This window comes from Aythya ferina (assembly GCF_964211825.1).
Source record: "Aythya ferina genome assembly, chromosome: 23".
Lineage (NCBI taxonomy): Eukaryota > Metazoa > Chordata > Aves > Anseriformes > Anatidae > Aythya > Aythya ferina.
Window position 1 is genome coordinate 4409621 of NC_140321.1, and position 11795 is coordinate 4421415.

Sequence of the window (11795 nt, forward strand, 5' to 3'; positions counted from 1 at the left end):
AGGTACTACTGGTTCACGCCTAACTTTGCACTGATCCTGCTCATGTCCCGCTGCCAGCTGTGGAAGCATAAAACTACCCCTAAGTTACAGGGAGCAATCGCTACTCTGAGCTTTAGGTCCGTAACCTTTAATCGTGTAGTAAGCTGAAAGCAGGGAGAGAAATGAGAAGAATTAGCTTGTGCTAGGTTCATCCAGCACCCTAGAAATGCTCACACATTAGGAAGCAAGCTGGATTTCTGGAGGTAGGTGTGGTTTATTACAGCTCAGAGGAGTGCATTCCTCCTGGCTTTTCTGCTTGCCTCCTGGTTCCTGGGGGAATTCAAGAGGTAAGTCAAGTCACGCAGGCTTTAGGACTTGGGTGGGCAATACCTCTGTGAGGAAGCATGTCACTAATGCCACCCCAAAGGTTTTATGCTGCCAGTGGCACTTTGCTTTGATTTTTTTCTTGCTGCAAGGTATCACTAACCCACTCCCTGTGCAAGGTTGGGTGAGAGGGATAGATTTTGGCAAGATGCAGACTTCATGAGCTGAGGTACAGGATCCAGCCTCTTAAGGAGCTGGGAAGACCATACGCATGCAGCGCGAGCTTGTCATCACTGCTGGGATCTACTCCATCACCTTGCAGAAACAGCAGGCTTACAAACTTCAGAAATATTTTATTTCTTTTGGCAAAAAACTAGAGTAACAAACTTTTTATCTGGGTTCAAGTACAGTTTATAAACACAAGAAGGACCTGTTGCCAGCACCACTACTCCCATCAACCACCCCTACAGGACTGGATTCTCAGTGCTTCAGTGAAGAGTAGAAAGACCTCCAGCACTCGCGGTCCTTGGAAAGGTCAAACTAAAAGCCTTAAACACACCTCCAAAAACAAATACCATGGAATGGGGGAGAGCTGCCACGGCCATGAAGCAAGGGAAGCCATGTGAAAAGCAAGCAGAGGCCTTTTTTTTAACCTGGCATTCAGTCAGGGAAGGTGGAACAGCAATGGTAAGAGAAGGCTTGAGCTAATTCTGTACGTGATGTTTAAAGAGGAGTTGTGAATAAGAGGATTCTGCATAAAAATCAAATTACTTCCCCTCTATGCCAAGTTAAGTCAGTGAGAACAAGCTGGTGTGAATGTTTCATGCTGTGAAACCAGCCCAGCTAACAGAAGGCTGAACTAGATATGCTGTAGGGAGTAAAAATGCTGGTACGTTGCACAGAATTACACACGGCAGTCATTGACCCAGGCAGCCACGGGAGGAGAGGCTGGAATGCCCTGCCCTGTCTGACCTGGAGTTCAGAGTACTCAGCATCAAGTGAGGAGTCTCTCCAAGGGCTCTCCCAAACTGGAAAAGTGCTGCAGAGGAACATTCAACACAGTGAATGTGCCCAAAACAGAATCAGGTCATCCTCTATTTCCCATTTTCCACCCCAAAACAGTGACTAAGAGCACACTTTTTTTTTTTTCTTCCCCACTCAAAAGTTACCTGGTGACAACGCAGTAACTAAGCTGACCAGCTCTAAGAAAACGCCCAAAGCTAAGAGCTGCCTCCTTCCCCTTCTTAACTCTAAGGCACCCTTAAAAAGAAAGAACAAAAGAGGATGGGGACATGCAGCCTCTGACTGTGATACAAGGAAGCCAATGATTTTTAGAAACAGAAATAGAGACCGTAACTAAACAGATCTGCTCAACCCACTCTGGTGTTCTCAGCTGCAAGGACTGGGGCTTGGGGCCCTGCACCAACTGGAATACTCCGCAGCTCCTTGGGGTTGAGCCTTTTCCAGCTCAGGTCTGTCCATTTGTTTCCAGGCTACTTTCCAAGTAAACAGGCAGCTGAAGTTCCTTCCCAAGGACCTGTAAACTCTTCTACATGTAACATTCATCACCTTTTATGAACAGGACCAATAAATTACAATGTCCAGGAAGCTCCTCCAGAACCACGTATAGTCCCTGTTTGTTCTAGAACTCCCAGTCATCCACGTCTAGCTGCTCCAGGTTTGACACCAGCCCAAAAATGCCACTGGGATCCTGGGGCCGCGTTCCTTCAAAATTGGTGATTGGGGTGACGGGGCGCAGAAGTTCAGGGAGTGCTTCAGAAGCACGGCGCTTGATCTGCACAAAAAGGAGAGAGGTCAGCTGCTGAAGTGCCTCCCCACAGACAGTGCTATCCTCCTGCCTGCATCGAGAGAAGTTGCAGCCCCACAGAACACGCAGCTGCTTCCAGAGCTACCTCACTCCCAGAGAACAAGCACCTCATTCTCCTTCCTGGAGAAGCTGACGATCACCAAGCAGCACTGAACTAACTCAATTTTTCTGTGATCTGAAAGGATTAAGCAACTCAACACTCCCACCCTCAGCTTCAGTGACACAGCAAGCTAATGACTGCAAAAAAGCCACTGTTCTCTGCATATTAAATGAATTCCTTACCTGTTTGAAAAAGGGATGATTAAGGAGAGCGCCTGCACTGGGCCTGTAGAAGGGAGTTAGAATAAAGCAAGCACACAAGAAAAATTAGTCAGTGATATTTTGTCCTTTCAAGATGCTCAAGTGTAGTTCTGTGGGCAGTTCACTGTCACAACCTCGTCCCAACCCCTCCCTCACACCAGCTCTGGCACTCAAACTTTCTGAAGACTGAACCCACTAACGCAGCAGAAAGCTACCCCTGCTCTTCACACCTCGTGGAGTGGTCTGATGAGCACCAGAAAGACAGGGCAGGACCTCTCTGCTCCCCAAAGGTTGCAAAGCAGAGCTATGAACTCCGAAAGTCTTCAGGCTCTCTTAAAGAATATTTTAACCTGCTTTTAACACTGCTTTTGTTCTGCATACTTCACATACTCCTCTCAATGCAGATCACATCCTCGCCCAGCTATAGTTTTGGAAAAAAACTTCAAACAACCTTTGCTGGCTCTCCTGGTTCAGTCAGCCCCTAGAACGGTGCTCGTGGCATGGCTGCGAAGAGCAGCTTTGGCCTGGCTTTACCTGAAGTCCGGGTTCCGCTGGAGGCACTGCCCTACGAAGTTGTGGAAGCAGGCGGAGAAGGTCCGCAGGTAAGGGTGCAGGGCTGACTCGCCGTTGGCTGCTCTCACGTTGCTGACGGCCATGCTCTCGCCCAGCCCGTAGTTAGCGCTTGAACGCGAGGTTTTCATGGTCAGCTCGTCAGCAGGAATAGTGGTGGTGTCTAGCAGGCAGGGAACAGTTCCATTCAGCTTTTCCAACAGCATCTGGAAATGAAGGGACATCAACATCCCATGCATGCCATCTCGACAGTTAAAATTTCTCAGTAGATTTCTAACATCCTCAGCGTTTGGACACCAAAGGTTTAATATAGTAGCACAGCAGTTCTACAGGAAAAGCAGCAATGAGAAGGGAATTCAGGGAGGCACAGCACCCTCCTGTTTTCACAACCCCGTGCTGCAAGGCAATTCCACATGCTCAGATGAAACAGAGAAAGGAAGAACCTTTAAATCTTACCTGAGTGGAAGGCATGTCTTTAAATGGTACGTGTCCATTTGCCAGCTCGCAGGCTGTTATCCCTATGCTGTAAATGTCAGACTTTGCATCGTAACCCTGGAGATTCTAAAAGAAAAGGAAAATAAAAATTGTGGACTTGCAATGTGGACAGGCAGTGCTCACAACTCGCCATGCAGAAGAACAAACCCAAATGATTAGAGCAGAAATGGCACAACCCGCATATAGGATGGTTTGGTGGTGGTGGTAGTAGTTTTAAGCTAAAAAGTATAAAGATGCTCATAATGAGAAAAAGCAACACTGTGGCTGTTTTTCTTCTCCCAGAACAGGCCCTAAAACCTCAGAAAATTACACAGAGATGCTATGTATCACTGAGCACAAGCCATAGTTTTTTTGTTTTGTTTTGTTTTTATAACATACCTGCTGCAAGACTTCAGGACTGAGCCAAGGTAGGACTTTGATGCTGTATTTGGGGAAGTCATGAACAACTTTGAGTCGCTGCCCGTGGTTAATCATACTCAGATTACTTCGCAGGCCGGAGAGGTACACCTTCCCATCTACGGAAATCAGGATATGGCTGGCTTTCACACTCCTTGAACAACAACAAAAGAAGTCAGGTTTTCTGCCCTCGGATGATTTATGTTCCTTACAGCATCCCCGGGAACCCTGCTAGTGCGGAAGTGCACTACAGAGGATTTAAGGCAGGAACACTTGAGCTGAACAACTTTCACAGTACATACAATAAATGTAGTGACCATTAATAACCTAGGACATTCTGTGTTTGAAATTTACTTTCACAACAGGATATATCAGAGGAAAGGAAAAACATGCTAAAGGATGGACATGGTGATTTAGGAAGAGATTAAAAAACACTGCAGCACTGAAGAGAAAATCAACCCTGGCAAGCACCTGTGGAAAGGATAAAAGCACGCCAGGAGGCTGAGAGTCCTGATGGCCATCCTGAATGCTGTGCAAAACTATGTATACAAGCACTAAGAGGACTTGATTCACTCTGCATTTTCCCAAAAGAAACTTTCTGTGGCAAAGAGAAGTGTGGGACTAGAGGTTATGGACTCAGGACCTTCTGCAGCAACAGGACAAATTTTCCCTCGCTGTCAGTCTCAATTCAGAGACTCTACACAGCACCTGAACAGTGCCTTAAGTTTGCCTGCCAATGTGGTTTGTCATGACTTCAGACATTGGTCTTCAGGTTGCAGAGGTAAGTTCATTGCACAGTGATGATTTTTAAAATTATTATTACTTTACCTATGTACATAGCCCATATGGTGGATGTAGTCAAGTGCTTTCAGTACTCCTTGGAGGATATATGCAATTGCCAATTCACTCATCCCATCCATAAAATGGGTACAGATCAAATCTTTTGCAGAACCTAAAAAGAAACAAAACACCTCTTCAGTGGTCAGAAAAGGATGCTCCAACAAAGATGCAACACCTCTTAAACCTGATTTAACAGGATATGACGGCCAGTCAAGGTATTCCCCCTCCACCTACCATAGGCCATGAATGATGTTACCACCCACAGCTCATTGTCAGCTATGAAAGTTGCTTTGTATGGCACAATGTTAGGGTGGTTGAAGAGCTTGGAAACGTGAAGTTCCCCCTAAAAAAACAAAAAAAGATATTTTGATTCGAGTAAATGCAGAAATATAAATACAGGATTGATAAGCACTGTTCTTGCCATCTATTCACTCCTAAACTTGCACTATTGTATTAGTGGATTCCTGTTACCTGCAAGAACGTGACCATTTCGTTGGTGCAGGCTTCCAAGTTAACTCTTCTGACAGTGACATACTCCCCTGAGGGTTTATACCTGGCCAGGTTCACAACCATCAAGTCTTCAAAGCCTCTGCCTGAAAGAAAAGGCAATAAAGCTTCAGCAATTATTTCTGAAGCACACACTTCTAAAGAACTCCTCCAGTCCCTGACCCTTAAATAATCTTTATACTCATTTACTCAAACTATTTATGGCCTTGTGAAAGAAAGTAATTGTTCCATCAGATACCATTTCCCCTAGCATGTATCCCATGGAGAGAAATTATCCTAGCCAGCCAGTTAGTATTATCCAGTCTTTCAAGTTCAAAATTGAGCCAGAAGTAAAATGATTTGGCCACAGCCCCTCCAAGGACAGGGTGTCAGGGTCCTTCTGCTGACTTTGTACTTTATACTCAGTATTGTTAACGCGCCACATGCCTCTTTGGGTTGCAAGCCTTTAGGATAAGCATCTCAGTTTTTATTAAAGTGATTTTTTAATCAAAGAAGAAGGGCATCCGATGTCAAAAAATAAATAAATAATCAAGAAAAGGCCAACAAGTCTGCAGAAATTACTCTCTTTGCAGAGCAGACTTCTGATCCTCCAGCCCACGAGTAATCTTACCTATGATAGTGAGCAACTCGTAGCAGCTGCTGTCTGGGAGGAAGTTGCTCATGGTGTCCCTTTTAGGGGAAGAAGCTATCGACTCGGAGCTCGCCTCATTTGTCTAGGGAAAAAATAAAGTCAGGTCAAAAGAGATAAAGATTACACGTGGTAGAAAAGTCATCTGTTCCTTATCATACACACTCAATATGACAAAACTATAGAAGAGACAATTTAACTGCTGTTAAAACAATTAATAGTTAAATATCAATCAAAATCCAGGAGATGCCTCATTTCAGAAGATCCAGACATCTGTGTTTTAATCAGGTAACCATAAAAGGCAATATTCTCACTTAGGTTAAGCTAAAATTTACTTAGAAATACTTGGATAAAGCCAATTACTATTCCCCAGGACAGCCTGAGCATTGCTTTATAGCAACTGTCTTCCTCCTATTATTTACAGACTTGTGTGTCACCCTCTTGCCTGAGCAAAGGCCAAAGGAAAGCTTGTTCACAGCACCTCCCTGCACCGTGGCAGTCAGCATTCCTGCCTGAAGTTGGGGCTTCTGGTTTTCAGCTGCTCATCTGTGAGAAGAGCAGCAGAGCTGAAGCTGCTCAGCCAAACATCAAAGTGATGAACCCACCTCAGCAAAAGTATGAAGGTCAGACACACGTGAAAAGAAAAGCTCCAAACGAAAGCAAAAATTTAGCTGCAATGCATTTGTGCTTACAGGGAAAAAAGAAAAAGGATAGAAAAAAAAACTCACACCACGCAGGGAAGCAGCGCTCCTAAGCCTACCAACGACACCACCCTGACACATCTGACACAAAGCTAAACGATTTACAATCACAAAATCTTTTCAAGCAGGAACTTCTTGCAAGTTCCTTTATACCTTGCAACTCACTTAAGTTTCCAAAGTCACAAGGAGCGCATCCTAATGGGGATCCAAATTTATTTGGTGTCTAAGTCCAGACATAGTAATGTCAAATTTCTAGCACATTAACTCCTGACATTTGGAACCCCAGCTCATTTTTGCCAACTCATTCCTCATCAACTGCAAGTGCCCTTTATCAGACCTTTCCTCATGATTCATGAAGTAGAAGAAGCTTGTCCCTTTTCCTGCAGTGACAGCGAATACTCTCTTTTCCATTGCTGAAAGATGGAAATGACACAGTGGCAGCTGAAAAACAAGGCACTGTTCTACGCTCAGCCAAGGGTAAATGTAGTGCAACAAGAGCAGACATGAATTCACCGTAAATTAATTACCTTTGGTTCTGTTTGAGGGTTCAGCTCCTGAGAAGCTTTCATCTCTAAGTGTACTGGGGAGTAAGTTGCTATTCAGGCTTCCTAAGCTCAGCTTTTTGACTGCCTCTGACCAGCATACGTTTTACTTCTCTCTGTCTACCTTAAAAATAGGTTTGGTTTTCAGTTATAGGAAAAGGTGAAACTTTGCTTTGAGAACAGTGCTAGGACACAACTCCAGCTCAAACAACTCTAGTACAGCAACTCAGCTGGCGCCTGTTTCAGGGTAACCCACCCCTCAGATCTCAAAACCTTTACTTCCAGTCCTAGCACTACACCGTGCTGTGGCTTGGCTGAAAGAGGCAGCAACCTTCCACTCGCTCTTTCAAACTTCTGCTAGAGATCCTTGTCAATTCTGACTTGGATTGTGTCACTCGTTACTTCTGCCATCAATTTCACACAGAGACACACAGGCAGATGGAAACCTCTGAAGCAGAAAGGCACCACCAAGGAAAGGAAAGCAGAAGGCTCTGATAAGCAGCGGTGTGCAGCAGTGACAGCTGGTGAAACGCGGAGCAGCACGTTAAGTGGTTTGCTTTAATAAACTCCACTCCAAATACAGCGTAAGCCAACAAAACAGATGCGAAAAAATAAATAAATTTAATCTTATGAATGGTGCAGGCTGTTTCAACAGGAATGGAAAAAGGCTGTAAAATCCCTATTTAAAAGTTTTCCAGAACATCAGAGGTCTTCACTCACCTGTCTTCATGTTAGCAGTGACCAATAACTAAGTTAATGCACAAGGAGCTCTACCAGAAATTTATCAACATCATACGAGAGTTTAAAAAAAAAAAAAAGTTAAACTGAAATGTCACTCATGAAATACTGCAAAAAAGCTCCTCTGTGGTTTCACACGGGACAACTTTTGGTGTATGGTCAAAAGCAAAAGCAGCTGCGAAATGAAGTCACGTACAACTGGCTTTATGGCCCGACATTCATTAGGAGCTAGCTGTAGGGCTTGTTGATCAGATTTTAATTGGAAATAGGTTTAAGGAAATTAATCTTTGAAAGATAACTGCTGTTACAAATGCCATAAGAAAATCAGTTATATGATGCTCGCAAGAATCTGCCTCTGCCATATCACATCCGTCTGAATTAGGAAGAGGGAAAGTTGTTTTTGTTCTGCTGCCTTCCTCACCACCTCCTCGCTCCTTCACTCCCTTTCAGCATGAGCTACAGAAATTTTCCTCCTGCCCCTTTCCCCAATTATTTGCCTTTTTGTATAGCCATGATAGAAAAAGTAAGCTTTTATTTAGCTGTAAAAATTAAAATAGTCACCAATATCACTGTGGTGTCCAAAAAACCATGGTAATATTTGAACAAAAATGATGCAGATGCTGATCTCCATTTGCTTCCAGCACAGCATATGCTGGACGCTCAGCAATTAAACAAGGTGTGAATTCACTTGACTTTATACAAAACGTTCTGTATAGACCTCACGTTTTCAGCTTTGTTTGTGCCACCAAATTACAGACACTGACACAAAATCAATTATAACAGCTTAAGCTGACACACTTATAAACAAATCACACTTAATTCCTGTTTGTAATTGCCTTAAACTAAAGCAACACCTGCACACAGAAACATTTCAGTATGGTGTGGGCAGGTAGGAAACCATTTAGACCAATATATTCTGCTATAAATCGTGCATAATGCACCACACAGCATGGAATCAGGGCCTGCAGAACAAAAAGCAAAGGTGAAGTTCTCAACTGCCCCATTTTGGCTGTATGTTTTTGAACAGACACTCCTCATTCGTAAGTGACTTTAGTTCTTAAGAGGCAGAGCTCCCAGAATTGGCTCTGAGGAAGAGCAGCCAACAGGACATAAAGTCACTCAAACTGCAAATTACACGATGTTTGGTTCTGATGCTGGAGCCTCTGATGTGACTGCTCTGCAGGGAAAAGTAAGGAAGCCAGAATCAGCGTGTCCAGAAGGGAATGCTGGCTTAGAACGGTCAAAATAAAAATTTGGGGGCCGTTTTCAGAAGTCTCGTAGGCTAACCTCTTCCCTCAATTCCAAAAGAATTCAAAGAGATCAGCATCTCTGAAGAATCGGACCTAAATCACCTCAAAAGGGAGACCCTCAAATCTGAGGGATTAAGTTTAGTTTTGGCTAGTCACGTCCAGTTTTAATACCACACACCAAAACCTCCACTCCAGGGTGAAACCTGTCTCCACACTCGTAGAGCTAAATATAGAGATGAAATATAAAACTAAGGTAAAAAGAAAAATCAAACTTTCACAAGGATAATCTCCATGCAATGAACCACAGCACCACAGCCTGCAAAAGCCACTTACTTTTCTCCGAGAGTCACCCGGAGGCTGCTCTGGAGTAAAGAAATTAATTGTTCACCAAATTGTGTTCAACAGACACCCATTAAAAAATATAGTTGGAACTTACTGAGGAAAACTAAGTAAATAACCCTGCGTGATACCTACTGATAGCACATACATACAAATATATTGTAGACAAAGATTTAATTTACAGATAATTACATTAAAAATAATCAAACGTAGTACAAGAATGGGAATTAAAAAGATTCAAACAGTGCTACTGTTCAGATATTGCACATAAATGTAAACTGACATTGACAAGTGACATACATACTTAGCCTAAATACAGAAGAAGCTGTCTAAGGGTTATTTATTTAAAGTAGTGAAAGTTTCTCCACGCCCTCTAGAAGCAAAATCTAGACGAGACCTTGATTTCCTATGTTCTGATTGCTTTCTAAGTCACTGACCAAGATTTCTGCATCGTGGTGGAAGATTTTGCTTGTTCCACGCAAAGCAGACCAGAAACCAACCAGCTCTCCTACGGGCACACTGGGGAGCTATCAGCAGAGTTTCAAAACCCATTTTCACTCGTGAATTATAATTAACCTTCCCAATGTCATCCAACGAGAGGAAAACTTACCTCCAAACAGTTCAAACTCTCTTAAGCCCTCAACAATGAACTTTTCCGACACCCACCGCTAAAAGAAAAAAAAAAAGAAAAAGAAATTAGTTATTTCCTTCAGAGACAATCTACTCCCTCTTCCCTCCTCACCCCCCAAATCAAAAACTAAACCACAATGCTAACACTTCTACGATTTTACTGTGATCTAAAAGCTGTGACATCAGAGCTACTTCCTTACTCTGGACAAGAACATTACCTTCCTATGCATGCACCCAGCAAGCACCTCGGTGCTGCCGCCCCTCCTGGATAGCATGCACTCACAGTAAAGTTCATTTTTGATTATTAAGACAAAAATCTTCATATGTGCACATAAAAATAGTAAGCATGCTATGCACCCTTATACAGGCAAATAAAAGTTCCTTTGGGTGTAACAGGTGTGAAAAAGATTCAGCTTTTTATAACAAGACATTGTCTTAGAATTCTGAGGACTATTTTGGCAATATATCCATTAACTACAAGTAAAATTAAAACCCAAGTATTGTAAAGCTGTAGTTCCCTTCCAGAATTCATGCTTAAAATTCAGAGCAAGCATTAAGCATTAGCTTGTGCAGAGAAAAGTTTCTACCATTCCATTTGGCTTTGTGACTTGAAAAAAATAGGCCTGCATATATAATAGGCAATAAAATATGCAGTTTTAGGCTTGCAGAGCGTTGATTAAGTTAGCATTAAATTAAACAGTCAGGAACAGCAGCACATTAGAGCCTGTCAGCTCAGTGAAAGCAGTGAGGAAAGGGGTTATGTCGCTTGGCGTGAGCGAGGCCAGTCTTGGAAAGTGCCTGTCTTTGGTGTCAGGGACTCAAAACACACAGCGCAGCACAACCCTGTCGGTTTGAGTCACTAGAAGCGCTTCTGTTGTGTAAAACCAATCACTTTGACACTCAAAAATACAGAATTAAGCAACGCTGATGTTTAACTTCCCAAACTCAGCCAGGTTCAGGAAAAGAAGAGCTGTACACGGTGCAATGAGGGCAGGCGCTTCGTGAGGAGAGGCCAGAGAGACTCAGCTTTCCCTTAAATATAACATTTATTGTAAATGCCGGGTGCTGCACGCGGAGGGGGTGCACGCGTGCGGGGAGCGAGTGTGCAAGGAGCAAGGGAGTGAGTGTGCAAGGAGCAAGTGTTCCGGGTGCAAGTGTGCAACAGCAAGCGTGCAAGGAGCAAAGGTACAAGCAGCAAGCGTACAAAGGAGCAAGTGTGCAAGGTGTGCAAGCAGGCAGCGCCCAAGCGCGGTTCCCGAAGGGGCCGTGGCGCTCCCGGCGGGGGGTAACACTCACCCTCAGGCGCTCGGGTTTACTTACAAGGAAAGACATGGAGGCCGCGGGTGCGTCGCCACACGCTGCGGAAGGCAACCTGGGGGACGAGAGCGGCTCAGCCCCGGCCCCGGCCCCGGCCCCTCCCGGCCCCTCCGCGCCCCCCCCCCCCTCGGTCCCCTCAGCCCCGGCCCCGGCCCGGCCTCACCTCAGCGCCGCGGCCACCGCGCACCGGCAGGAGACGCCGCGTGTGACGCCAGCACGGCGCTGCGCGTGACGTCAGCGCGCCGCTACTGCCGCGCCTAATGGCGGCTCGCGGGCCCGCGCACCTGAAGGGGGGGGAGGCGGGCGCCATGTTGGCTCATGTCAGGGTGCCTCAAAACGGCCCTCCTACGGGTACGGCATCCGCCTCCCTCACAAAAAAATACACTTTTATACCCGAAGTGGGACAAATAA

The 11795-nt window shown here is 44.7% G+C and overlaps 1 protein-coding gene across 6 annotated transcripts; it reads right to left on the reverse strand.

Moving 5' to 3' along the window:
* Positions 1-636: 636 nt before the first annotated feature.
* On the reverse strand, positions 637-11614 carry STRADA (STE20 related adaptor alpha). 6 transcript variants are annotated; one of them, XM_084496186.1, is made up of 13 exons: positions 11548-11591; positions 11388-11439; positions 10048-10105; positions 9432-9460; positions 5850-5952; positions 5204-5325; positions 4967-5075; positions 4721-4844; positions 3875-4046; positions 3458-3562; positions 2966-3207; positions 2414-2456; positions 637-2098 (listed from the first exon to the last, which is right to left on the reverse strand). In XM_084496186.1, the coding sequence occupies exons 2-13, from the start codon at positions 11397-11399 to the stop codon at positions 1946-1948; spliced, it is 1272 nt and encodes a 423-aa protein (XP_084352312.1). In that variant the 5' UTR covers positions 11400-11439; positions 11548-11591; the 3' UTR covers positions 637-1945. The 6 variants fall into 6 exon arrangements, with proteins under 6 accessions (XP_084352312.1, XP_084352311.1, XP_084352315.1 ...); XM_084496185.1 differs by having other exon boundaries at positions 11364-11439; positions 11548-11589; XM_084496189.1 differs by lacking the exon at positions 9432-9460 and having other exon boundaries at positions 11364-11439; positions 11548-11614.
* Positions 11615-11795: the final 181 nt, after the last annotated feature.